This window comes from Palaemon carinicauda, chromosome 15 (assembly GCF_036898095.1).
Source record: "Palaemon carinicauda isolate YSFRI2023 chromosome 15, ASM3689809v2, whole genome shotgun sequence".
Classification (NCBI taxonomy): Eukaryota; Metazoa; Arthropoda; class Malacostraca; order Decapoda; family Palaemonidae; genus Palaemon; species Palaemon carinicauda.
In genome coordinates this window covers 62,341,370-62,367,606 of record NC_090739.1, presented here as the reverse complement: position 1 = coordinate 62,367,606, position 26,237 = coordinate 62,341,370, and the positions used below count along the sequence as shown (strand labels likewise).

Sequence of the window (26,237 nt, the reverse complement as noted above, 5' to 3'; positions counted from 1 at the left end):
TTCATCAGGCAACTTTCTCGGGGATATAAGTAAGGGAGAAATTAGCTGGTGGAAGTTTTGTTGCCTTTCTCCAAAAGTTAATCACCAGGAGGTTACACATGAATAATATCTACCTTGTTTCATGGAAATCTGTTAACCTTTCTTGAGATTCGCAACCTGCTAAAACAGAAATAGGGAGATTTTGTTTTTTAATATACTTCATAAATAACTGCATATTGGTGAAACAGTTGAAGGTAAGGTCTATTTTATTTTAATACAGAAAGACTGAAGGATTTTAGTTTATCATAGGCAGTATTCAATTTGCCATAATGAGATAATTCCATGTAATGTCAAATTCATTTTAACCAGTAAAAATAATTGTATAAAACTAGAAAAGGCAGGATTTCTAATGTTCACTTTTTTAATTTTCAGATCAAAATATGTTGAACCAACACTAAAAGAAGGCTTTGATGATATTGTAAAGGTTAATTTTGTTCCTAAATTCAGGTCAACCAAAGATGAAAACTTGTACAAGATGTTTTTATTGGAAAAATAACTACAAGATCTACTGTCTGGAAAAGTCAAATGGCTCAGACATATATTTACATTTTACCCATAAATAGTAATTTCTTAAAAACAAACATTTCCTAAGAAATAGGGCAAGAAGCCATCTAGACAGCAACAACTAGTGCCTCATCAAAAAAAATGCACTCGTGTGAAACACTTCAAGTCTTGAATAAATACATTATGAAAATACTGATGTGCTTTTATAAACCCTTGAGCAAATACGTATTCCTTCTTATTATTATCACTGGGTGAAAACCTTGTTTGAACATCTACATGAAAGAAAATTCATGAGGCAACTTACTCCTATTAATGCAGCATATGGAAGCCTGTCAACAGGGTTCATGAGATCATTCAGTGCAAGCAATTTTTAAATAAAAAAAAATGAAAAGATATCTACATATACAGTATTTACAAAACCTGAACTTCTAAAGAACCAGCAAAATGAAAATTATAATACTTAACAGATGATTTGAGCAAAGTTGAAAAAAAAGTAAGGAAAAGAAAAAAATTAATTCTGTTAAAATAAAACTTCAATTGTGAACTCTTTAAATTGATAATTCAATTTTAAATAGTCTTTCATTTTAAAAATGAATTAAATATTAATGCACTGTTCAAATTTACAAACCATGAAAATACTACAAATTTAAGAAAAAACCTGACGACTTAATGTATGCATTAAAGTAATATCTTTGAAATTTATTCTGTAGAATAACACAAATACATTACTGTATTACTACATACAATTTTCCTTTCAACAGACTGGTCTTCAAGATGAAGTGGATCTATAACTGGTCTTCAATTACTTTTCATAGCTTAGCTTCAGGTTTGCCTTTTTCATCTCTATGGATCCCACATTTATTACAGTCTGGTTATTTCTATCCTTTATAGCCTTGGGGCTATTTACAATTTGATAACTAAAGTACTGTACTTTAGACATAAAACAACAAAACTGGAAATTATGAAACAGTACATCATAATTTTCTACATAATAAAAAAAAAAATAATTCAGTCCACTAAAACAATTATAAAAACTAATCACATCTACAGTTACAGACTCAAAATGCTATGAAAAATTAAAGTCAATTCACGGTATCTAAATTCATGTTTTCATAAATTAATGCACAGTAATTGTAGATTTCAATCAATAAAAAAAAGGTATTGCTATATTCATACATTTTAAGTAATAAATAAATAATAATGACAAACTATCAACTACTAAAGGCATTTAACTGAAAATGGGCCTGCTAGGCAGTTAACAAATTGCACTCTTGGCACTAATCAACCATCCTGAACAGGTACAACACGAGGAAGAAATGGTCAAATTTTGCTATTCACATCAACTGGCTACACCTTGCATTTCATTCTTCATGGACTGAAGACTTATTTAAAACTGATTTTGTACATAATCTTATGGGTGGGATAAACAAACATTGAAGGGGATAACACTGTCATACTAGGCAGTGGCGGCTCGTGGCTAAAATTAGTGGGAGTGCTGCTCCAGAAAATTTTTAGCCTTTGTATTAATATTGTGTAAAAGGAAACTAATTGGTATAAGAAAATATATTCAGAAACTTGATAGAAGCTTAAAAACCAAATTCAAACATTCTTACTGTTCAAACTTGATTTATTAATTTAAAAGTGGAACCAAAATAGTTTTAATTTGCATGAAAAGATCAATTATTTTCTCTTGATCTCTGGATGACAGACGAGGAAAATTTTCACCATTGAAAGCGCTGTAAGTGAATTTAGCCTTAACAAATCTTATCATAGTACTTCTTAGTAAAGTTTTTATTGTTTCCAATGCTGAAAAGCAGCGTTCTGCTTCATATGTACTGTTGTCAAGAGAACCAAAAAAAAGGTAAAAGAACCGAAAAAATTAATAAAAAATAATAGCGGGCAATAACCTAATTCTACACTTTATCACATTCAAGAATGGTACACTGTTGTCTAGCGCAACACATGTCAAGTAAAAGAATACATCTACCTTTCACCAACACTCCAATGTAGGCAGTCTTGTCACTGAAGGAGCCACAGTACTCTCTCTACCTCTCAGCCTTACATGCGGTTGCGTGTGTGCACATGCGCACAACAGCAAAACGCCATGCAGCTGGAACTGTGAAGTGCGCAGTTCCATAAAGGGATTTTTGTCTTTTCATTAACGGAAGGATGGCTACCGACATTAAGCTTAAGGATTATATATTGTACAAGCATTAAAGAAAAAATAATATTAAATGTTATGAATAACAAAGGAAAATATGGAGTGTTGCAGATTCACAGAGCTTATAAATGAGCCGCCACATACTAAGACCAATACATTACTTAAAAATGGGATTTTGAATATCGTATAGATTAAGATTCCAAGAACAGTACCCCTAGGGGTGAAATTGACTAATACTGCAACAGAAAACCAAACCTAAAACAAAGTTTAATTGAAAACAATAATGTACAACATTAGTTGACTGATGAATCAGGAATGCTTGGCTTAGACTACAATCATTACCAATGCAACAGTTTTCAAAATGGAAGTCTTAAAACCACTGCATCTTCAAACCCTTACAACTAAGTCACACAAAAAACAAACCTATTATATCAATCCAGTATGACATTTATTTTCAGGTCACATTAAATCACAAAACTTAAGACCATATGGAACATTTCTTAAAGGTATATTTCATAACTGATTAGCATAGCCTTCACGATTACAAGAGCATGAAATTGGTACGAGTTTATCAAATGGATTAGTGTGGATAAAAAGGTGAATATTTTGGAGGGTGCATGGCTAATTAATCTGAAACTAGAACATTTCAAATCCTGTAATGTGATTTAACTCAAAAGAAGCTATTCAAGATTACAGGATATTCATTATCCCTTTACTTTTATTTTTGATACAGCATAAATTTAATTTTGTAAGAATAAATGCGAAAATAAATACTTGACCTTAATTTACTGATTTATCATTCTCAATAATTGCATTCCAATCTTCCAAAAATATACTATCCAATAATGAGTTTTAAGATCTGCAATTAATGCTAACAGTCTTGCCTTTTATCCTTTTATTTTATACGGCTCAATACTACAGTATTCTAAAATTCTCATTCTGGCTGCGGCTAAAGAGTGGAATGGTATTCCCGATAAAATCGTTGAATGCGCGGAACTTCAAAATTTCCTATTTGATGGTAAAACTTTTCTGTTGGACAGTCTGACAGAAGTCTTTTTTCAAAGTTTATATGTTATTTATAATAGAAATACTAATAAATTTTCTTATGAATTTCCAGTCTAAAGTAACAATTTGATTAGTACTGTACAGTCCTGTACAATGGACAACAAAAATAAGACTTAATAAAGCAGGGCTCTCATATTGGAGGGACTTTAAAAGTGAAATGCAAAATTTATTGGTAAACGTGACTGCACTTAATAACCACCATCTAAAGACCTATGCAAATCTGCATAAAGCACAAAATGATACTGGTCCCAGTACCTGCCCTTCGTCGTAAATTCCATAATCCCTTCCCACTATGAATCTGTGTAAATCATTGCTTTTGAAATAAATTAAGCCATTTCAACTATAATAAATTTATGTAACATCCAACCATTGTTGCTCTTGTTCTAAAATTAAGACTCAAGAGCTTGGTATCAACCTTTAAAAAGTTAATTAGGGCACCACAGAAGTAAAAGATTTGTTATTTGATATTTACAGGAATAGTTACTACTAATATTTCAGTAAGGACAAAAAGACTTTCTGTCTTTGCTATAAAATGGAACCTTTTCACAGCAATTTCAATAAAAAATACACTAGCTACTCTAGGGTTTAAGTTGGTTTCTTATACATAGTGGACATGGGTAGCTATTGTTCTAAAGACATCAATATAGTAATAAGTATATGCAGATAAAAAATGTTATTTCTGGCACCAAATACAGGAAATGGGATACATTTCCTCTAACTTACCACCTTATAATGTTATAATATTTTCTAAGGTATTTATACTAGGGCTTATATTTATTGCCTAGTATCTTAATTTAATAAAAGTTTGAGATCCATTCTACTGAAAATGTGGTCTCTTAAAAGACAAATCTGAAGCACAGTATTTACTTAAGAAAATCCCAATAAACTTTTCTAGCAACAAACGGCCTTAATCTGTCTTTGAACAGACATTTACTTAAACTTCAATGAAGAAGATACTTGAAGGCACATTTAAAAAGGTATTTTCATAAAGATTTACAAAAGATAATTCTTTAATAAAATTGCTCAATTAATGCCAATCTAACTTGTCCTCAAAGTTCATCAGAGACCAATTAACTCTTGAATGGTGCCAAGTAAACAACTCTTAAAATATGGAGGGAAACTTTTATAATTCAACAATGAATCTGGTTTGCATAAACGCTTTCTTCTTTTAAATACAGTATGCAATAGCATTCTCAAAGCCATTCAAATAATTACCCGATGTCTTAAAATATTCAACTGCAGACTTAATTCGTGTGAGATTGTCAAGCTTTGTCCAAATGCAGTTTTAACTTTTAAAAAGTAAAAGTAATAACATGCAAATGAATCATGATCCCCTTGGGTCCCTTTCAATATAAAAAAATAATTAGAAGAATTTTTCAATGCTAAAAAAAATCCCTTGAGATATCATATCAATAATCCCTTTTCATTTTAACTAAAGTTAAAATTCCTTTTGTCCAGTGACTAGACTAGACACCTAAAATATAAGAGCTAGAATAACACTAAGAAATAAAATTAAAAATAAATTACAAAATTAGCAAATTTTAAAAGTAATTTGTATTGTTCCTAGCTATAAAAACCTAAGTCCTTTAAATAGATAACTTCAGCGCCGGACCGGATGTTGAATCAGGAAAAAAGTAGCTATAGTATTTATTGACATGTAGGAGAGGGGGAGCCAAAGGACTCAGAGAAGTCTAAAGGGCCTTGAATCAGGCAAGTAGTTGGCTCCACTCACCTACTTGCTGTTATGTACCGTAACTACCTTGTTTACGATTCAGCGGCTGTAGCTTGCGCTGAAGTAGTCACCTATTTAAAGGACGATAGGTTTGTATTCACATAGGATCAAATATTCCACACATAGGTATAAGTACACAAACCATTTACAGGCATAAAATTGACCACTCAGCAGAGAGACTCCCTACTAGCTATTTTCTGCTTGTAATAATCTGGATGTTTTACCTTTATGTGGGCCTGGAGATTACGTTTTCGTTTTATGGTCATATTGCACACGGGACAGGGTAGCCTCAAATCCGCACCATTGTGCTCCAAGAGATGCTCAGCTAAAACTTCACGTCTGGTGAAAGCTCTAGAGCAAATATGGCAAACATATGGACGGAAGTGGGCAAGATGGTGTCGTTTTAATATGGCAGCTTTTGCAAAGCACTTATGACATATAGGACATGAAAATGGTCGGCCATCATTGGATCCCATTTCCTGTAAAAGGAAATAGGTTTTGAATGAAAGTCAGTAAGGGTCTGTCAAAGTTATCTAATACTGTACTCATATTACTCTCTAATGATGACAACAAAACTTCAATTATTTTAAATCAATTACTACCCTTAAAACTTTGAATGATGACAGTATAACAAATCATATTGGAATATGATTCACCAAAGAAAAACCATGAAAATTCATTTAAGAGAGTTTAAGAAATCAAATTAATTATGCAAGTGTCATAAAACTGGAAATTCAATTCGTAAGCATAACTTAAAATGCATTTTAAGAAGGATTATTATTTCCCATATTAAGAGCTCGATCATCAAATGCTAACACTGTGAGGGTCATTGGACGTATCCTATGTCTGGATATTTCTACTCTTTGGCACCGTTAGATGACTTACAGTTTAAATGCACATTACAAAAATGTTAACTATCAATCAATGGAGAAGAAATTTATTCAGACACTGTATACGATAAAAATATATTTCTAGTCTTATTTTCCAATAAAATGTCCACCCAAAAAAGGAACTGGGTTTTGGGAACCAAATCTTTTGGTGATGGGTTGGTGCTCTAAGGGTAAAGATATATTTCCCAACCCCCAAAAAATATCAATCTGAATTTGGTGAAAATCTGATGTAACAAATAGCAATGAATACAAAGAAAAGTTATAATGTCACATACCTGTGGCTCCTCAAGAGGAAAAGGTTTATTCAAATTGGCACTTCTGGTAAAGGCATCCAGATATATTCGTGTCTCTTCCTCAATGCTGTTGGTACTGAGCGGAACGTTTTCTCCAGGCAAGCTTTCCGACAAAGCAGTATTTGTGAAATCTAAAGCTTCTTCTTTAACTTCAGCTTTCATCTAAAAAAATATGTATGGTATTCTTTAAGCAACAAAAAAATTATTTTTTTTATAATTATTCTAAATCATTCTCATAAAAATTTGCACAAGTTCTAATATTGCAGCCTTTCATAAGATACTTTTCCCAAATCAGTGAGCTAAACATTGTAACTCTAACAGTGCTGACCCAATAAGTTTGTTATTAGAAAATGAAATAAAATAGTTTTTATCAGCCATACTTGTTCATTACACTTGTACTATAGTACTTGTATATTACATTATGTCCATGCTACAGAGCCCAATTGCATACACTTATGTTGATCAAGATCCAAATACCTTTAAGCCCTCATTTAACACCCAAGATACACATTAAATTTCTGCTAGACTTTAGAGGAAAACATAATTTTGCATTGCTCTTCCAGATTTTAGAATCACATTGTGCCCCTTTTCATCATTCATTTCAATTTGCGTACATTTTTTTTCTTTCTTTTAATCATGAATTTTTTTTTCACTAATTTGGACAATAATTAATTGGTGTTTTATGCTTTGATGAGCGTGCACTTCTTTTGTTCTCAAAATTACTGTGAGAGTTAGTCTTCAGAGCTTTAGTTCATCACAGCATATGCAGTAATTTACGATTGTGTGTGGGATTTTTGCTCCAACCATGCAGTTTGTTTTGCAACAATCTCTTGACTTCGGCTCACTGCTTACAAGTGAAGTTTTTTGCCAAAAAGTCTACTACCAAAGAGTAAAGCAAGCATGTGTTATTTATTTAATTAATATCTATATAAATACATAAAATAGCAATTCAGGGGAAGAAGCAGCTCATACACCGGGAAAATTAAATTTCTTGATGATGCAAATATATGGACAAGAAAAACATAAGAGTGAGGGAGAGAACATTAATATATTTTCTGCCAGTATTGAAACTTAACCTACCATGACTAATGGTCACAATGATGAAACAACGCAAAGGTAGCCCAACATACCCACATTCCTGAATTAATGATTACTACAATTCTCATTTCATGCATTTTCAGTCACCGAGCCACAGTAACTTCTCACTCTTATGATACATCTGATCAAGAACACAGGATGACCTTCTGCTGTCAGTAAGATGCAGTGTAGTGTATTTGTAAAATCTCTCCCCTCGAATGCCCAGTCCTTCCAAGGCAGGTTTGAAGAGCTTGTACATAAACGATAAAGTTTCACGCATTGTGAGGTGCAGTCATGCAGGCCTGAGTAACAACAGTCTGGTCTTTGCAATAAAGTCTACGATGAATAAAAGCCCCTATCCAGATCAATCTTAACTCTGTGTGACCTTGGCAAATTAGGTATGCAATTCCCTTTTGTTGAGGAAGCAAAAGCTTCAAGAAATGCTGTCTTCCCAGTATTTAGTAAGACAAGGATTCTTTCTCTTAGGGTTTTTGGATGGGACTCTGAAGTGGCTGCTAAGAATCAAGCTCATTAATTAAGCTTTCAATAGTCAAATCTTCCAAACACCCTGTTCAGAGTGCCAAAAGTCCTTCCAGATTCCCGGAAGTTGAAGTTTTCATTCCAATAAGCTCTATGACATGAGAAAGACCCATCTTATAGACCTTGATATGACACAAGACAGCTTCTTCTGGAGGCAGAGGTGAACACCAATGCTTAAATCACAAGATTAAAGGTGTTGGTGAGACACCTTTCCCATTACATTACACTAACACATGAATTTGCCTTGTAGAGCCAAGTGGTCAATGGTTTAAGACCTAAGAAAGACCCATCTTGTCGACCTTGATTTGACAAAAGACAGCTTCTTTTGGAGGCAGAGGTTAGCAGCAAAGCTTAAATCACAGGATTAGAGGTGTTGGAGATTGGCATCTTTTCCATCACACTGACACACGAATATGCCATGTAGAGCTAAGTGGTGAATGGTCGGCAGAAATAGAGAATTGAAACAACAGCAACTTCGAAAAGTGCTCATCTTCTAAGACCTTACTCGACAAGTTTTGCGCTTAAAAGTGTAGAGTTCGAATAAACCTGGTTGGTCAATCAGCAATTGCTGATAGATAACTGAAGAACCAGTCCTGGATTAAAAGTGGAGAAATACATGTCATCATGGAGAGCCTGAATTTTGCTCAGACTGGCATCAAGAGGGATGGGCTTTAAATTAAAGAGAAGACACTTGTTTATAACGTCTCAATTACGAAGCATCATATTGTTTCCATTTGGACTAAGCCCAGCAATAAACTGTAAAATGAAATAGAGGTTAAGGCTTGTTGTGAAGTTCAAATGGGCTACGAACCATACTGCATGTGCCTTGCCAAGTTTCATTCGGCAATCATTTCAGATTGTAAAATCAGCTCCTCTTTATTGAAGTAGTCTTCATGGACATTCTGCTTCCCTGGTACAAATCTTTGGGGGAAAAGTTTGACTTTTTCCCTCTGCTCAACCAAAAATCTACACTGGTAGATAACAGTGGTTTATATTAATGAATTTGGGGTACAAGGCACCATTATGGGACTAGGGAGACTATTCAGTTCTATGGTGTAACTGGGGGGGGGGAACTCCTCGAGTTGCACAATGAAGTAAAACTTAGAGAATAGACAGATGAGAGAAAAAAGAAATCTGGAATGAAGATAAAGAAGGCTAATAAAGGGTGAGTCTTGGGGTCAAATGGATGCTACAAAAAACCATTAAGTATTGCCAACAGTGCACTGCGTGAATTTCACTGACAGCACTTGGCCTTCTACAGGAACACACAATGGTTATAGTGGTTTGGGGGTTCTTTTCTCCCCGGTTCAAAATATAGGTAACTTTGGAGTTGAATAGTGATTAATAGTCACAGCTCATGACCTAGAACTCCAGAGGTACCTGCCTCTCTTGACGTATCTGAAAATAACCACATGTCAGCCAAACCCAGACTCAAAAAACCAACAGTTTTAATGAAGATATGAGCTCCACTCACAAACTACACAACCAATAGGTTGTCAGAAATCTTACAGAAGTCTGAAAGAATGTAAAAATACTGTACTAGATAATTTACACCATAAACACTAGTACCAGTACTATGAGGATGGGAACAGCTACTCTTGAAATATTGTCCATAGGACCACTGTACTGCATAAGTTGTAAAAAATAATAAAACTACTATTGTCTTTCTTCTCTTCTGAAAATTAAATATGTACAAATGAAAATACCATATGTGAAAGAGGAAATTTCTTACAAACTGAATGTAGATGAGGCATCAATAACTTTCAATAAATAATAATAACAGCACTATGCAGTTTAGTACAGTACTGTAGTGTACTGTACTAAGATCCTACCACTATTCCAAATTCCTATTCACACTTTTAAACATTATAAAGCAGAATGCAATATCGGACTTACCAAATTTTCTGGTGTATCCGCAAGACCAGCATTAGATTCTTCTAATATATTAGCTAAAGATCCAGCACTATAATCTTCTTTGATTCCTCCCAGACCAGCTAATGTATAATTTAATGCCCGAGGTGATGCAGTCTTTGTCTCAGGCCTTGGGTCATGTAGAGGCTCTTGACTTGAAGTACTTCGTTTACTAATATCTACATGCGACTGATGGACTGGACTGTGACTGTAAGTAGAATAGGTTGATGTTGCAACAGACAAAGAGGAGGAAAATGATGATTTGTTAGTTTCAGACTCTCTTGCAGGGTATAGATCACCAACTTCTGTTCGAGAGACAGCATTATTTTCCCCATTCTCTTTTACATTCATTGGTGAGGACGGCTCTACTGACTGGGTTTTGTCAAATATAGATGAAGAAAGGGAAGGGGATACGTAGTCAGGACTTTTAAGCATCTGTCTTTCTTCGGGTTTCCTTCTTTTAGGTGAAGACATTAATGCATAATGATGGCTATAAAGATTTTCTAAAAAGTGGTTATCCAAACCTGCATTTTTAGAATTGGCACTGGTAGAATCATCTTTCAAGCCACTATGTAACATAGGTTCTGACCGTCTTTTCCTGGAGATTCCAGAACTTTTTTCTTTCCTTGGCTCACTGTGGTTTTTCTCTGGATCAGAACCTTCACCAGAGCTAAAAACTCCTAAACCTTTAATCTGTAGAGCTTCAGCCGTTGACAGTAACAAAGGTACTTCTTTCTGAGGAATGTCTGTCTGTCCCGTGTACATGAAGTCTATCAATGCCTGCATTTCTTTGGCTGCTATTCCTCGCAAATATACAATAGGATGTTGACATGGCACATCCCCTAGAATGTGACGGAAGTAATCGCTGCATGTTACCAACACTAGTTTATGTGCGGCAAAAGTCTTGCCATCGCACGCAAGCGTAACATCAGTTAAGGTATTCTGAAACCAAAACAAATTAAATTAGTCAAAGGAATATACTATGGAAATCAAAGTAGCTACACAGAACATTAGCAGTTTAAGTAAACATAAACAAAGCAACAAACTTTCATAAAATCTTTATACAATGATGAATGAAGAAAAATACATTTTGTCACTGAAATTTATGCTATCTGTAAACAATATTAAGACAGCAACTTCCGAGTGCTGTATAGACTATAGAACAAAATCACTAACTAGTAAACATATCACTGAAAAAGTAATTTCTAAAAAAGCTTGAATTATTTACCCTAACCTTTGATTTAACTAAAGTAAGACATAGCTTAAACCTGAGAACAATTACAATATTGCTGTATTTTCACAATGAAATTAATTAAAATATTTAAATACAATTTCCACGCAAGTTCGTTGCTGATCCGATTCTGGGAGGGACAACTTCCACCCCTAAATCTATAACATAGATTTCAACAGTTCTCCTTATTGGTATATTATTATTATAATTACTATGCTATACGCTCAGGGGCTCCAACAGGGTAAATAGCTCAATGAGGAAAGGAAACCAGGAAATAAGAAAATTAATTAACAATTGAAATGAAGTATTTAAGAACAGTAACAACAATGAAAATAAATATTTCATATATAAATTAGGTAGTAGGTTAGCCAAGGCACCAGCCACCCATTGAGATACTACCACTAGAGTGTTATTGGGTTTTTGGACTGGCCAGGCAGTACTACATTGGATCCTTCTCTGGTTACAGTTCATTTTCCCTTTGCTCACATACACCAAATAGTCTGGCCTATTCTTTACATATTCTCCACAATCCTCATACATCTGACAACACTGAGATTACCTAACAATTCTTCTTCGCTCAAGGGGTTAACTACTGCACTGTAGTTGTTCAGTGGCTACTTTCTTCTTCAGGGTAGAAGACTCTTTAGCTATGGTAAGCAGCTCTTCTAGGAGAAGGACACCCCAAATTAAAACCATTGTTCTCTAGTCTTTGGTAGTGCTATAGCCTCTGTACCATGGCTTTCCAGTCTTTGATTAGAGTTCTCTTGCTTGAGGGTACACTCGGGCACACTATTCTATCTCATTTCTCTTCCTCTTGTTTTTTATAGTTTATATATGAATTTATTTTATTGTTACTGTTTTATTTAATTGTTAATTACTTCTTTTGTAGTTTATCTATTTCCTTTCCTCACTGGGCTATTTTCAATATTGGAGCCCTTGGGTTTGTAGCATCTTTCTTTTCCAACTAGAGTTGTAGCTTAGTAAGCAATAATAATAATAAGCTGCCCTGTGGAGCAGCTTCTCCGTCATGTGTGGCTACCCATATTCTTCTTGGTCAATCTCACTTTGGTACCTACCACACAATTGAAAGAACTTTTCTACCAATAGGTGTGAGATGGTTAAGAGATGTTATTGAACTGTTAAATATTTAAATAATTAACTTTAACCTACAAATGGTGTCTATTTCTATGAAGCTTCTCTGATATTCATATTGCTTCTTCTCCAAAAGGCCAGTTTAATAGACACTTATCAATAAAAAGAAAATATGTTTTTTTGTTTGAAGCTAAAGAAAATGGGAATTTTTTTTTACATTTCATGGGTAAGTGTAGATTAAACCGGGCTCCTGGAGAAGATGCAATATAAACATCAAGAAAGTACAGAAATCAAAACTTTCATTATACAGACTAAATTCTAATTGTTTTCTGAAAAATCTTCCCATAGCTCTTTGGCTTGGCTAGTAGTAATAATAATAATGATATTTTGATTATAAAATAAATTTTTGAATATACTTACCCGGTGAATATATAATAGCTGACGTCTCGGACGGCTCGACAGAAAAACACAAAAACTCGCGAGCGATCGCCATGAAGGTTGCGGGTGTGCCCACCAGCGCCAACTATCGGCCAGATACCGCATATACATGTAAACAGCTCCAGTTCTTCTCATCCCGCTGGGTCTCTATCGGGGAGGAAGGGGGGGGGGCTTTAATTTATATATTCACCGGGTAAGTATATTCAAAAATTTATTTTATAATCAAAATATCATTTTTAAATATTAAACTTAGCCGGTGAATATATAATAGCTGATTCACACCCATGGTGGTGGGTAGAGAACAGTATTAATACAGTTTACGGCGTATATGCTTAGAGTTTTTGACAGTTAAATCATAACAAAACCCAAATAAATATAGGTACCTGGTAAGGAAGCTGACATTGACGATTACTCTGCCTTGTTAGTCTGTCTTCCTCACGAAGCCCAGCCATCCTCTTAGGATGCTGAAAGACTCCCAGGAGCTGAAGTATCAAGGGCGGCAACCCATACAACAGGACCTCATCAAACCCCTAATCTGGGCGCTCTCAAGAAATGACATTTGACCACCCGCCAAATCAAAAAGGATGCGAAAGGCTTCTTAGCCTTCCGTACAACCCAAAAACAAGATTAAAAACATTTCAAGAGACAGATTAAAAGGATATTGGAATTAAGGGAATGTAGTGGTAGAACCCTCACCCACTACTGCACTCGCTGCAACGAATGGACCCAGTGTGTAGCAGTCCTCATAAAGAGTCTGGACATCTTTTAAGTAAAATGACGCGAATACCGACTTGCTTCTCCAAAAGGTCACGTCCATAATACTTCGCAGAGATCTATTTTGCTTAAAGGCCACGGAAGTTGCTATAGCTCTTACTTCGTGTGTCTTAACCTTAAGCAAGCAACGGTCTTTTTCACTCAAGTGAGAATGAGCCTCACGGATTAAAAATCTGATAAAATATGACAAAGCATTCTTTGACATAGGTAATGAGGGCTTCTTAACTGAGCACCATAAGGCCTCAGATCCACCTCATAAGGACTTAGTACGAGCTAAGTAGAACTTAAGAGCTCTAACTGGACACAGTACTCTTTCAAGTTCGTTGCCTACGATCTCTGACAGGCAAGGTATATCAAATGACTTAGGCCAAGGACGAGAAGGCAGTTCATTTTTGGCCAGGAAACCAAGCTGAAGTGAACATGTGGCTTTATCTGTGGAAAAGCCGATGTTCTTACTGAAGGCATGAATCTCACTGACCCTTTTAGCCGAAGCCAAGCACATTAGGAAAAGTGTCTTGAGGGTGAGATCCTTCAGGGAGGCTGAATGTAATGGCTCAAACCTGTCTGACATCAGGAACCTTAGGACCACGTCTAAGTTCCATCCAGGAGTTGCCATACGACGTTCCTTAGAGGTCTCGAAAGACTTAAGGAGATCTTGGAGATCTTTATTATTGGAAAGATCTAAGCCTCTATGTCGAAAGACCGAAGCCAACATGCTCCTGTAGCCCTTAATAGTAGGTGCTGAGAGGGAGCGAACATTTCTCCGATGTAAGAGAAAGTCTGCGATTTGGGCTACAGAGGTACTGGAAGAGGACACAGATGCTGACTTGCACCAGTCTCGAAAGACTTCCCACTTCGACTGGTATACTTTGATGGTAGAAGCTCTCCTAGCTCTCGCAATCGCTCTGGCTGCCTCCTTCGAAAAGCCTCGAGCTCTTGAGAGTCTTTCGATAGTCTGAAGGCAGTCAGACGAAGCGCGGGGAGGCTTTGATGAACATCCTTTACGTGGGGCTGACGTAAGAGATCTACCCTTAGAGGAAGACTCCTTGGAATGTCTACCAGCCATTGAAGTACCTCTGTGAACCACTCTCTCGCGGGCCAGAGGGGAGCAACCAACGTCAACCTTGTCCCTTCGTGAGAGGCGAACTTCTGCAGTACCTTGTTGTCTATCTTGAATGGTGGGAATGCATACAAGTCCAGGTGAGACCAGTCCAGTAGAAACGCGTCTATGTGGATCGCCTCTGGATCTGGGACTGGTGAGCAATAGATTGGGAGCCTTTTGGTCAACGAGGTGGCAAAGAGGTCTATGGTGGGTTGACCCCAAGTCGCCCAAAGACTCTTGCACACGTCCTTGTGGAGGGTCCATTCCGTGGGGATCACCTGACCTCTCCGACTGAGACAGTCTGCCAAGACGTTCAAGTCCCCCTGGATGAATCTTGTCAACTGGGAGATGCCTCGATTTTTTTACCATATGAGGAGGTCCCTTGCGATCACGTACAGCGTGTGGGAGTGAGTGCCTCCTTGCTTGGAGATGTACGCCAAAGCTGTGGTGTTGTCTGAATTGACCTCTACCACTTTGTTTCGAAGAATGCTCTCGAAATTCATCAGGGCCAAGTGGACTGCTAATAGCTCCTTGCCGTTGATGTGCATGCTCTTCTGAACTGAGGTCCAAAAACCCGAGCATTCCCCACCGTCCAGAGTCGCACCCCAACCCAAATCCGACGCGTCTGAGAACAACACATGGTTTGGGTTCTTGACTGCTAGGGACAGACCCTCTCTCAGACTGATGTTGCTGTCCCACCAGTTCAGGCATGCTTTTACTGGTTCGGAGACCGGGATTGATACAGCCTCTAAAGTCTTGCTCTTGTTCCAGTGAGAGTCTAAATGGAACTGGAGAGGGCGAAGGTGAAGTCTCCCTAGCGAGACAAACTGCTCCAGGGATGACAGAGTCCCTACGAGACTCATCCAACTCCTTACTGAACAACGTTCTCTTTTCAGCATGAGTCGGACTTTGAGCAGGGCTTGTTCTATTCGGGTGGCAGACGGAAAAGCCCGAAAAACTAGACTGCGAATCTCCATCCCCAAATATAGAATCGTCTGGGATGGAATCAGTTGGGACTTTTCTAAGTTGACCAAAAGTCCCAACTCCTTTGCCAGACCCAACGTCCAATGTAGATCCTGCAGACAGCGATGACTGGACGATGCTCTGAGAAGCCAGTCGTCCAAGTACAGGGAGGCTCGAATTCCCGATAGATGAAGGAATTTTGCCACATTCCTCATGAGCCTCGTAAACACGAGAGGAGCAGGACTGAGGCCGAAGCACAGTGCTCGAAACTGGTACACCACATTCATGTAAACAAACCTCAGAAACGGTTGGGAATCCGGGTGTATAGGAATGTGGAAGTATGCATCTCGCAGGTCGAGAGAGACCATCCAGTCTCCCTCTCTGACCGCTGCTAAGACGGACTTCGTGGTGTCCATCGTAAATTTTGTTTTCGTAACAAAAACGTTGAGCGCACTGACGTCTAGCACTGGCCTCCAACCTCCTGTATGCTTTGGGACTAGGAAGAGACGGTTGTAAAACCCCGGTGATTGAAGGTCCGAGACTTTCACCACCGCTCCCTTCTCTAGCAACAGAGACACTTCGTGATGTAGAGCTTGTCTCTTTGACTCCTCTCGATACCTGGGAGAGAGGTCTATGGGAACTGTTACTAGAGGAGGTCTGCGTACAAAAGGTATTTTGTACCCCTCCTTGAGCAACCGAACAGACTCTTGGTCTGCACCCCTCTTCTCCCAGGCCTGCCAGAAGTTGTTCAGTCTGGCCCCTACCGCTGTCTGAGGACGTGGGCAGTCAGACTCTGCCACGGGAGGACTTGGCTCCTCTCCTCTTACCTCTCTTTCCCTCGGCACGAGAGCCTCCCCTGCTGGGAGCTCTGCCACGAAAGGGCGGGATAAACCTAGACGCAGGAGTCTCGATTCTGGGTCTCACAACAAAGGATGAAGAAGGAGCTCCCTTGCGAGCAGAAGAAGCCATCAGGTCATGTGTGTCCTTCTGCACAAGCGAAGCAGCAATGTCCTTAATCAGCTGTTGTGGAAACAAGGCAGCCGATAAGGGAGCAAAGAGCAGTTCCGATCTTTGACAGGGAGTAACTCCTGCTGAAAGGAAAGAGCAAAGGGTTTCTCTCTTCTTCAAGACTCCAGACCTAAAGGTGGCGGCGAGCTCATTGGAGCCATCGCGAATGGCTTTGTCCATACAGGACATAATAAGTAAGGATACATCTTGGTCAGCAGACGAGATCTTCCTACTTAATGCTCCTAAAGACCAATCTAGAAAGTTAAAAACTTCAAAGGCCCTGTATACGCCTTTAAGGAGATGTCAAGTTCCGAGGAGGACCAACAAATCTTCGAGCGTCTCATGGCCAGGCGACGGGGAGAGTCTACGAGGCTTGAGAAGTCACCCTGGGCAGAGGCAGGGACTCCCAAGCCGAGAACTTCTCCCGTGTCATACCAGACGCTCGATCTAGAAGCTAGCTTAAAAGGTGGGAAGGCAAAGGCCGTCTTCCCCAAACTCCTCCTGGTAACCAACCAGTCGCCTAGAAGACGTAAAGCCCTCTTAGAAGAGCGAGAAAGCACTAGCTTAGTAAAGGCAGGCTTGGTAGCAGCTAAGCCTAGCGCAAACTCAGACGGAGGCGAACGAGGAGCAACAGTAACAAAATGATCTGGGAAAAGATCCTTGAAAATCATCATGATTTTCTTAAAATCCATCGAAGGTTGTACAGCCTTAGGTTCTTCTACATCAGATAAAACGTCCAAAGGATTATCATTAGGAGGAGGATCAGCAACGTCCTCATCTGAAGGAACCTCGTCCGACAACTGATGAGTCTCAAGCAAGGGAGAGACCTGCCTTGGTGGCAATGCTTGACAAGCAGAGTCCACACGCAAAGGAGCATCAGTAGCAGTCCAGGACGCTACGTCATGTAACTGCTTAACTGACTGACTAGCAACAACAACAGGAGCGGGAGGACGCTCGACGTCAACTCGAGACTGCCTTGACTGCCTAGATTGAGCAGTTAAAACAACTCTTGACTGCGGTGCTTGACGCTCAACGTCAAAACAAGTCAACTTAGCTGGTTGGCGAAAGTCCTGAACGTCAACACGAGCATGCGGCAGCAGCTGAACGTCCACAAGCGGCTGAAAGTCAACACGGGACTGCATCGAGTGAGGCTCTAAGTCACGTGACTGACGTGACTTTGTAACGTCAACGTCAACAGGACGAGCAAAGGCTCGTTTGGGCGGCTGACGGCCAGGATCTCGATCAACGTAACGGCGAGGATCATCGTGAACCTGCTCAGCAGTATACTCCTCCATAAGAGAGGCAAGCTTATTCTGCATATCCTGCAGTACAACCCATTTAGGATCAACGGGAGTGGGTGCGGGTCAAGACGATGGTAACATCTGTGACTGCAAAACATTGCCTAAACTAAGACTCTCGGAGCCCGTGTTACGCTTCTGTTTAGGCGGCGAGCAGTCTTCCGATGACTGCACAGGGTCAGAGCTGTCCTAATGGCTACAACCAGGACGCTGGACCTGTCCTGAAGGGACTGACTTCCGCTTTAAGGGTCTCGAAACCTTGCTCCACGGTTTCTTACGCGAGAAGCCTTCAGATGACGAGGAGAAAACCGCCTCGCTCGTCTTATGGTAGGGGCGGTCGTGACGAGACACGCCCGAAACCATAGAGGGAACGTCTGTTCGTTGGTTAAAGCCTCTCGTCCCCATAAGTCCTACGACATTACTTCTCCCTGGTGCATGGGAGCTTGCAAGAGGTCTCGGACTAGGCGAACGACAAGCACGAACAGACGAACCCTCGGTCGCAACACTGATAACACTTTGCGCACTAATCACTTTATCCCCACGATTTTCTAATGTGGCACTCTGACACTTTAACTCTTTTACATCCGCCATGAGTTGATTACGGTCCGTAGCCAAAGATTCAACTCTCTCGCCCAACGCTTGAATGGCACGCAACATATCCCGCATTGATGGTTCATGAGTGCTAGTAGAGGGTTCAGGCACAACTACTACTGGGGAAGGATTAGGTTCAGGAGCATGGGAGGAGGAAAATTCTAATGATCTAGAGGAACTTCTCCTCACCCTATCTCTCTCTAGCTTACGAGAATATTTATCAAACTCTAGCCAGTCGAATTCCAAAAGTACCACGCACTCATCACACCGATCTCCTAATTGACAGGTTTTACCCCGGCAATTAGAACACACGGTATGTGGGTCGAGAGAGGCCTTTGGAAGACGTTTGTTACAATCCCTAGCATTACATTTACGAAATTTAGGAATTGGAGAAGGGTCAGCCATTTTGAAAAGTCAAAGAAAATCCAAAAACAATCCAAAGTCATCAACAATAAAATCTATCCAAAAAAAAAGAGTTCAAGAGTTTAAATTGAAGATAAAAACACCTGCACTGCGAAAGCTCAAAACCAAAAAGAAGTACTTCACCAAGAATGACGAAAAACTCCAGGTCAACAGCGAGTAATGGAATCAACTTGTCGACAAGACCGACAGAGAAGAACTGGAGCTGTTTACATGTATATGCGGTATCTGGCCGATAGTTGGCGCTGGTGGGCACACCCGCAACCTTCATGGCGATCGCTCGCGAGTTTTTGTGTTTTTCTGTCGAGCCGTCCGAGACGTCAGCTATTATATATTCACCGGCTAAGTTTAATATTTAAAAATAACAATAATAGTACAGGTACAATATGCTCTTAATCCTTAGAAGATCTAACTACCAAGTTAGTGGTGACACAACTCATGAAGACCTGAAGGGCTGTCTTAAAGTCGAAGTTGAAACACCTTGCCTCCACAAACAAATCTTAGATGCTACCTCAAATCTGAAAGCAGCGCAAGGTGAAAATCAGCATCTTACAGGTGTAATGAGAACATTCAATGACTTTTCCAAATTACTGCAATGACCAATGATGATGATGTCTCCAAAGAGAGCTACATCATTAACAGACTGTCTTGTTTAGCTTTGAAAGATCTAGTATGGTACTGGCCTCCAACCCTTCAAAAACTTTGGAACCAAGAACACTGTCTTCCCCTCTACCTCCTGCTTTAGTGACTGGGACTTCTCTCCATGGGCCGTTTAAAATTGAAGGTGATGGGCGGAAGTGTCAAAGTGGAGTGAACCCTAAAAGTAGTTGGTACCCCTCTCAAAAGTCTTATGACCCACAAATCTGGTTGAAGACAGGACAAGTTAGTCAAGAAATGCAAGTTCCCCCTACTAGTAGTTATTACCCTGGACCATCACATGGAATTTAGCCCCTCTGCACCTGCTAGTTTTACCAGAACTTGCCTAATAGCCCTGTATCATACCTGATCTGGCCCAAAACTCTAACAAAGTGTGAAGCTCCTCATATTGAGCTACCCATTCTTCAAATGTCTGGAGCACTTACTCCAAGAACTGAATCTGCAATATAGTTCCTTTCCAAGGGCCTTAGCCATACTACTGATTAGTTTCTTGAACTCTTTGACACATTTGGGATACTCTTCCTTTAGATACAAATTTCCATCCAGAAGGATTAATTTGGAAGGCCAGGTAAGTGTTCTGAGCTAAACCAAGACGTAGGGCAGAAGGCTCGCCAGTATTGTAAACTGCCGTCCTTCTCCACCTAACCAAGATCATGTCTACGAGGGCAGAGGATAACCCCGACCTGATGATCACTCTTCCTTTATTTTTCTCTCTTTTCCACACCCCATTTTCTTTCTCTCTTTTCAACAACCCTTTTGGTTTCTCTCTAAGTGTTTGATAAAGTAAGGGTTTGAAGTCAGTTCTGGGTACCACTATTCTGTCGGTGACTACCAAACCTGCATGTCTCAACAGCACCTTCTTGAGGTAGGGTAATTTCTCTACTATCAAGTTATGGAGAACTTTAAATAGAGAAACCCATTCCTTACTTTTAGTCTGAGGTATGCAGCAAATTTCCTTGGGTCAACTCTTGGAGTGCATCCTCTCTCAGGCTAGTATCCTGTGGGTTTTCTTGGGCGTTAAAAAATTTGTAAAGTTTTTCATCAAGTGGCAAGGCCAGACCTGGAGATATACGTCAAACTATAAAGTGTGCTTTATGATCACTAAACAAACAACCAATTGATGATGACCCCGTTAGTTGGTGTTCCTCTCTTCTTGCGGCTGCAATAACCAATTCACAAGACTGTCTATTACTATAAACGAGGAACCATTTTTCTAGGTTACTTTCACCTAGCTGCCTGCTTGAGGCCCTCAACCGCAATTCTTACGGGTGATTACCACTTGGAGGTCCCTTGTGGGACCCTCAGGACCTGGCGCTAATGCTTCTCATGGAACATCCACTTCTGAAAGCGGGGCTAATGCAGTTGAAGGATTAGGGCATAACCCATATAACATTCTAGGCCCTGATCCAAGATGAAGGGTGAGCAAGACATAGGTCCTAACTAAAGTGGAGAAAGAGCCAGAGTATCATTAATACTGCCAAGTCAAACATTAGCATCTGCAGATGAGGGTAAAGTCCTGAAATCAATTGGCTAGCAATACTGGTGCTGTAGAAGGAAAACATACAAGAACAGTTTGAACTCCTGAAGCTTATAGGGTGTCAGGAACTATAAAATCCTCATCTGAATGGTCTTGCCCCTGAACCCCTTTGTCAACCTTATTCCAACCTTTGGTACCCAAGCCCTTAAACTTTTCTTCTAACCTCAGCATAAATGTCCCAATTGAGTCCAGTATGATGAGAAATTCTTCCCCTTTCATCTGTTTAGACCTTTCTACTACAAATTACTAAACTACAAAAGCAATTACTCCAAACAGGATGTAGGCATGCTTCCGTATATTCCTCATACTACACCAGTGGGCCCTAACTGCTCCTAATGAGTCACATGATCTTTCACCATTAAAGGAAGCACTCCTAACTCTCTTTATATTCTTAGCTTTTCTATCATTGTCCTGATTCCACATAATTCAAATAAACCTGCATTGTAAGGTCTGAACCACCTCTATGCTCTGCATATCTACCCTTCAGAGTACACCTTATCTTTGCAAAAAGTATACTTGGTGTGAAGGTCAAAGATCTTGAGAAGTTCCCTCACTTTGCAAAAAGAGCAAACAAACATTAATAAACTTGGGAGATATACCTTACTATCTTGAATATTTTACTGATAACTTGAACGAACTACTAAGACTGACAAAATACAAAATTGGAAGAGCTGCTTAAGAGTGTGTTGAAGCTGCCAACGACCAAGTGAATATGGATAGCCATTTGTTCAACAAGGCGGCACCTGGTAAAGGGGGAGTATTGCATGACAGGAGAGAGCTACTGTACACAAGGTAACATATATTACCAATAAGATTTCTAGAAGTTTTTATTTTACAGACTGGAGCTATCCTTCCATAGGAGAAAGCAATAAATTTCAGGAAAAGTCATTGAAATCATTTTGATCAAACTACAAACAACGTTTAGTTTCTGTTAAAACACTTACTTCTTCTCTTAGGACACTCAAGGTACTTCTGTATGTAGCTCCATGATTATTCCAGGTAAGAGATAAACATTCATCATCCATAATGGAATCCCTCACTTCTGTGAAAAAAGATTTGATAATCAAAAACACTTGTGACTCACTTTAAATACAGGTGGACAAAACCAGAAATTTCCCAAAATACTTTAGCATGTGACCTCCATAAACGATTAATGCTGTATTGACTTTGCTACGTTATTATCCAATATATAATTTTACCAAAACAGAAATACTGTAATGGTCTAGAAAATGCACAGGTGTTTAGAAATTACAGTCTGTGGTCTAAAATTATTCATACAATACAAAAAAAATTATTTGCTTCATGGAGAAAAATCAGTTAAATCAATACAACTCAACACTAACACTACAGGTAGGTTATTAAATAATGAGCAAGACATATACTTTTCATTCACAATAAATAAAAACTGCTTATGTTTATACTGTCCTACCAATTCATACATACATTCCCTATGCAGGTAATGTAATGTGGGAAATTCCTATTGTTTATGTATAGGCAATTTTCCATTACTGTATTTAAAATATAACAAATTTCAAGAGTAATTTGTATTTTTCCTCGTTATACAAACCTGAGTCCCTTAAAGCAAAGAATATGTTTTCAGCGGAGCTTGATTGGCCATTGAATTTGTTAACGAGGTAATTAACGACAGGTGGTGATCAAGGCCGAGGAGCACCACCTCCAACCTGTTGAAAGCTCTTCACTTTAGACCTTTGGCTTAGAACTGAGAAGGATGGTTGAGGTAGGAAGTTTAGCTTTAAATGAATCTGGTTTGTATAGTTAGAAAAATATAAAAAAATAAAAAATTTATTTGTCCTTACGTATATACAAACTTTTTGTCCTTTTAAATAGGAAGATTTACTGATTTGTGGGTCGGAAGTTGCCCTGAATTGAAACTGGATGGTTCTTTTTCTTCCCTAGAAGTGTCAATCTGTCTGATACCATTTACCTTTGGGATGAACAGGCTGATAGGGTCTGGCCTGTACAAGAAGATTGGTACTACCGTCCAAGTACTATATGTGGTCAAAAGAGGGATCCCTTCCCCGTAATGGGGATAGTTGCCCGAATAGTATACCTGGCATATGATGCCCAACAGGTTGGTATATGTTTCACCATCCTCCCCCTCCTAAAGAATAGATGTTTGCAAACAATCATGCCCCTAGTCGGAAATATAGAGAGAGTAGATCTACAGACTGTTTAACAAAAACTGAATGTAAAGTCTACTCTTGCACATATGAGTGTCTTGTTTTACATTCATAGCAATCAACAAGTAGAATTTACTTCCTGAAAGAAAAGAACAGTGAAAAGTTTGATTAAAGGCATAACAGTATGTCTTTACTTGTTGCAGCCAAAACCATAAGTGAAGAGCTATTGACTGGTCATGGGGCCAAGCTCCTTGCCCTCTCTCCCACCTGTTATTTAGCGGCTTGTTTAACAATCAATGCAGCTCGCGCTGAAAATAAATTCCCTACCTAAAAGGACGTTAGTTTGTATTTTGACCAAGAACAAATAGAAATTATGTTATTAATAATGGGTGCCACAAAAAATCATAAATTCCACGATATTTTAATTTCAAGAGAAACTGGAAATTGCTATAAGAAATGGACCAATTGCTGGCTATTTTATCATTTTCCCCCTAATGACTAATGAGGGCAGTGACATTATAACCTCCTTATCGATCAATTGAAATGTGAACACCATTTAATTGTTTAAGTCCATTGTTTACTTTTGAGAGACTGATGGTGGATTACTGCACATGCGTCATTTGCCATCAGTTTAGGCTAAGTAGCTTTTACTATTTTGTGCAATCATTAGCTAGTTTTTTTTTTTTTTTAACAAATTAAGAGCTTAAAGTACCTATGCATATGGTTTCAAATGTTTTGCAACAAACATTATTTCCAACCCATTCTCATGAGTTCCAGCATGACAGTCGTCACATGATGACGTCACCCAGAGGGGAGTTCAGTCTATTTTGAAATTTCAGTAATTAAGCATATATAAAACACTTTCCACTAAAGCATAGCTGTTTTAGCTCATCAAAAAGTAAAAAGTATCACCGAAATGATGACCAACAGGCTGGCGTGTGCAGCACATCCATTTAGCACTTGCAAAACAAAGGAGCAAGATAATGCTTATTTGCAAGCAACGCAAGCCATAGTGGAGTGAAGACCATTTGAGAGACATGATATAAATTTCAGGTAATTAAGATACTGTACTTTAATTTCGCGCCAACTACATGAACCATATATTTTTCCAACTGGATATCCTTTGTCTTTTATGCATTTCTAACTACTACTGCAAATTGCTTGTTCTTGGTGTTTCCCTATCCCAAAACCCTGGTTTCCCATTTGGGTTCAAACAGCCTAATTAGTTTTATATGGAGAGGTACAGAACCTTCAAAGTGGGTGGCTTGTCCCATTATTCATGGTCACAAATGGATAAAACAAAAGATAGTAAGTAGGAAAATTATATGGTTAATGTATTTTGCTAGAAATGAAAGTGTCATATATCTCAAATTTAGCAGCCAAAGACAACAGATTTCTTAATGCAATATCAAATAGCTCTAACCACCAATGGTTAAAAAAAAAAAAAAAAAAAAATACTGCAAATAAACATTAATTCATTGCTCCTCTATTCTGACAAGCAGTACATTGATGTGTTAAGCATGCCATCAGCATAAGTCACTGTGAAAGCAACAAAATCACCTATAATTTAAATGTGTTCCTCAAATGGGCTTCTCACAATTACTTGCATTTGAAAAGTTCAATGTACCTATAAACACATTAGGAATACTTATTTTTTCCATTATGAGTATTATGCATTAATAGATTATCTACCCACATTTTGGGCCAGGACCGTTCCAACCAAATACAAAGGCTCCGAAAACTTACCACTGTCAAAAGCATAAGCACACAACACATGTGCAGTAACTCACAACCAGTTTCCCAGAAATAAACAATGGACTTGGAAAAGGAAATGGGGTTCACATTTAAGTTTCACTAGAAAATAAAGTATCATATATCAACCAAAACGGCCTTTGCATGGACGTCTACCATGCAAAATCTTAAGCAACTGGACCAGCCTGGCCTCATGACTACGCCAACACTGTGCTTGGATAACGTGCTTGTATTTTACCAACCACGACTTGCAACGTACCGATGCTTTAAGAAATCACTATTCGACGTCGACTAGCATCAGTAACGCTTCACGTTCGTACCCGACAAGCGTTACCACCTGCCTGTTGCTGAGTGACAGCTGGACGCGTCAAACTATCCCAGATGACCCATGACGCGGCAACCTGACTCAACATACTTCAAGATTAAACACATATTTCACGTTCTGTTTAAAAAAATAACGCCGAATTCCATATATGTACCTTTGGTACTCCAGATAGGAGGGAAAACAATCGAAACATAAACCAGCAGAAAGTTGAGAAACGGCCGGAAGTAGTTGCGTCCTTTGTGGCGGCCGCTCTTGAGGTTCCACTCCACACACCTGCGCCAGATGTCAACAAACAAAGATGCATCTGATAGATATTTTAGAGTGTTGTTACAGCGAAGGTATTCAACTACTTTCATATTTTGAAAGGTTAAACCAATGTATTCTTAATTTCTGTTAGATATCTTTTACATTTTAATTGAACTGATTCTGTATTTGATTAAATTAGTTCGCAATTATGACTGTGATGTCGTTTCGGAAATTGAAAAAAGAACTCTTAAAAGATTTATTTATGGGTGTATAAAAATAATATTTTATTCGGAATACATGAATTTTTATTGAACCAGTTTTCTAGTACTGAATTCCAAAGGAACTATTTCATATCTAAATATCTTCCAGATGCGTTAAATGTTTTCTTGTGTTCTTAAATTTTCAGCGTTAAAGAACCCAAACAAAAGCCTTTCGATATGAGTTGAAGGT

At 38.6% G+C, this 26,237-nt stretch overlaps 2 protein-coding genes across 3 annotated transcripts in view; one reads left to right on the top strand and one right to left on the bottom strand.

Moving 5' to 3' along the window:
• LOC137654633 (uncharacterized protein F21D5.5-like) overlaps positions 1–736 on the top strand; it is a 69,046-nt gene extending 68,310 nt beyond the window's left edge. Inside the window, exon 11 of the mRNA XM_068388435.1 lies at positions 412–736. Coding sequence (XP_068244536.1) covers positions 412–535 — 124 coding nt within the window. The 3' untranslated portion in view covers positions 536–736. The remainder of the gene's footprint in view (positions 1–411) is intronic.
• LOC137654635 (longitudinals lacking protein, isoforms H/M/V-like) lies at positions 504–25,754 on the bottom strand. 2 transcript variants are annotated; one of them, XM_068388437.1, is made up of 5 exons: positions 25,696–25,754; positions 22,268–22,365; positions 10,198–11,154; positions 6,667–6,846; positions 504–5,980 (listed from the first exon to the last, which is right to left on the bottom strand). In XM_068388437.1, the coding sequence occupies exons 2-5, from the start codon at positions 22,346–22,348 to the stop codon at positions 5,669–5,671; spliced, it is 1,530 nt and encodes a 509-aa protein (XP_068244538.1). In that variant the 5' UTR covers positions 22,349–22,365; positions 25,696–25,754; the 3' UTR covers positions 504–5,668. The 2 variants fall into 2 exon arrangements, with proteins under 2 accessions (XP_068244538.1, XP_068244537.1); XM_068388436.1 differs by lacking the exon at positions 25,696–25,754 and adding an exon at positions 25,476–25,642.
• Positions 25,755–26,237: the final 483 nt, after the last annotated feature.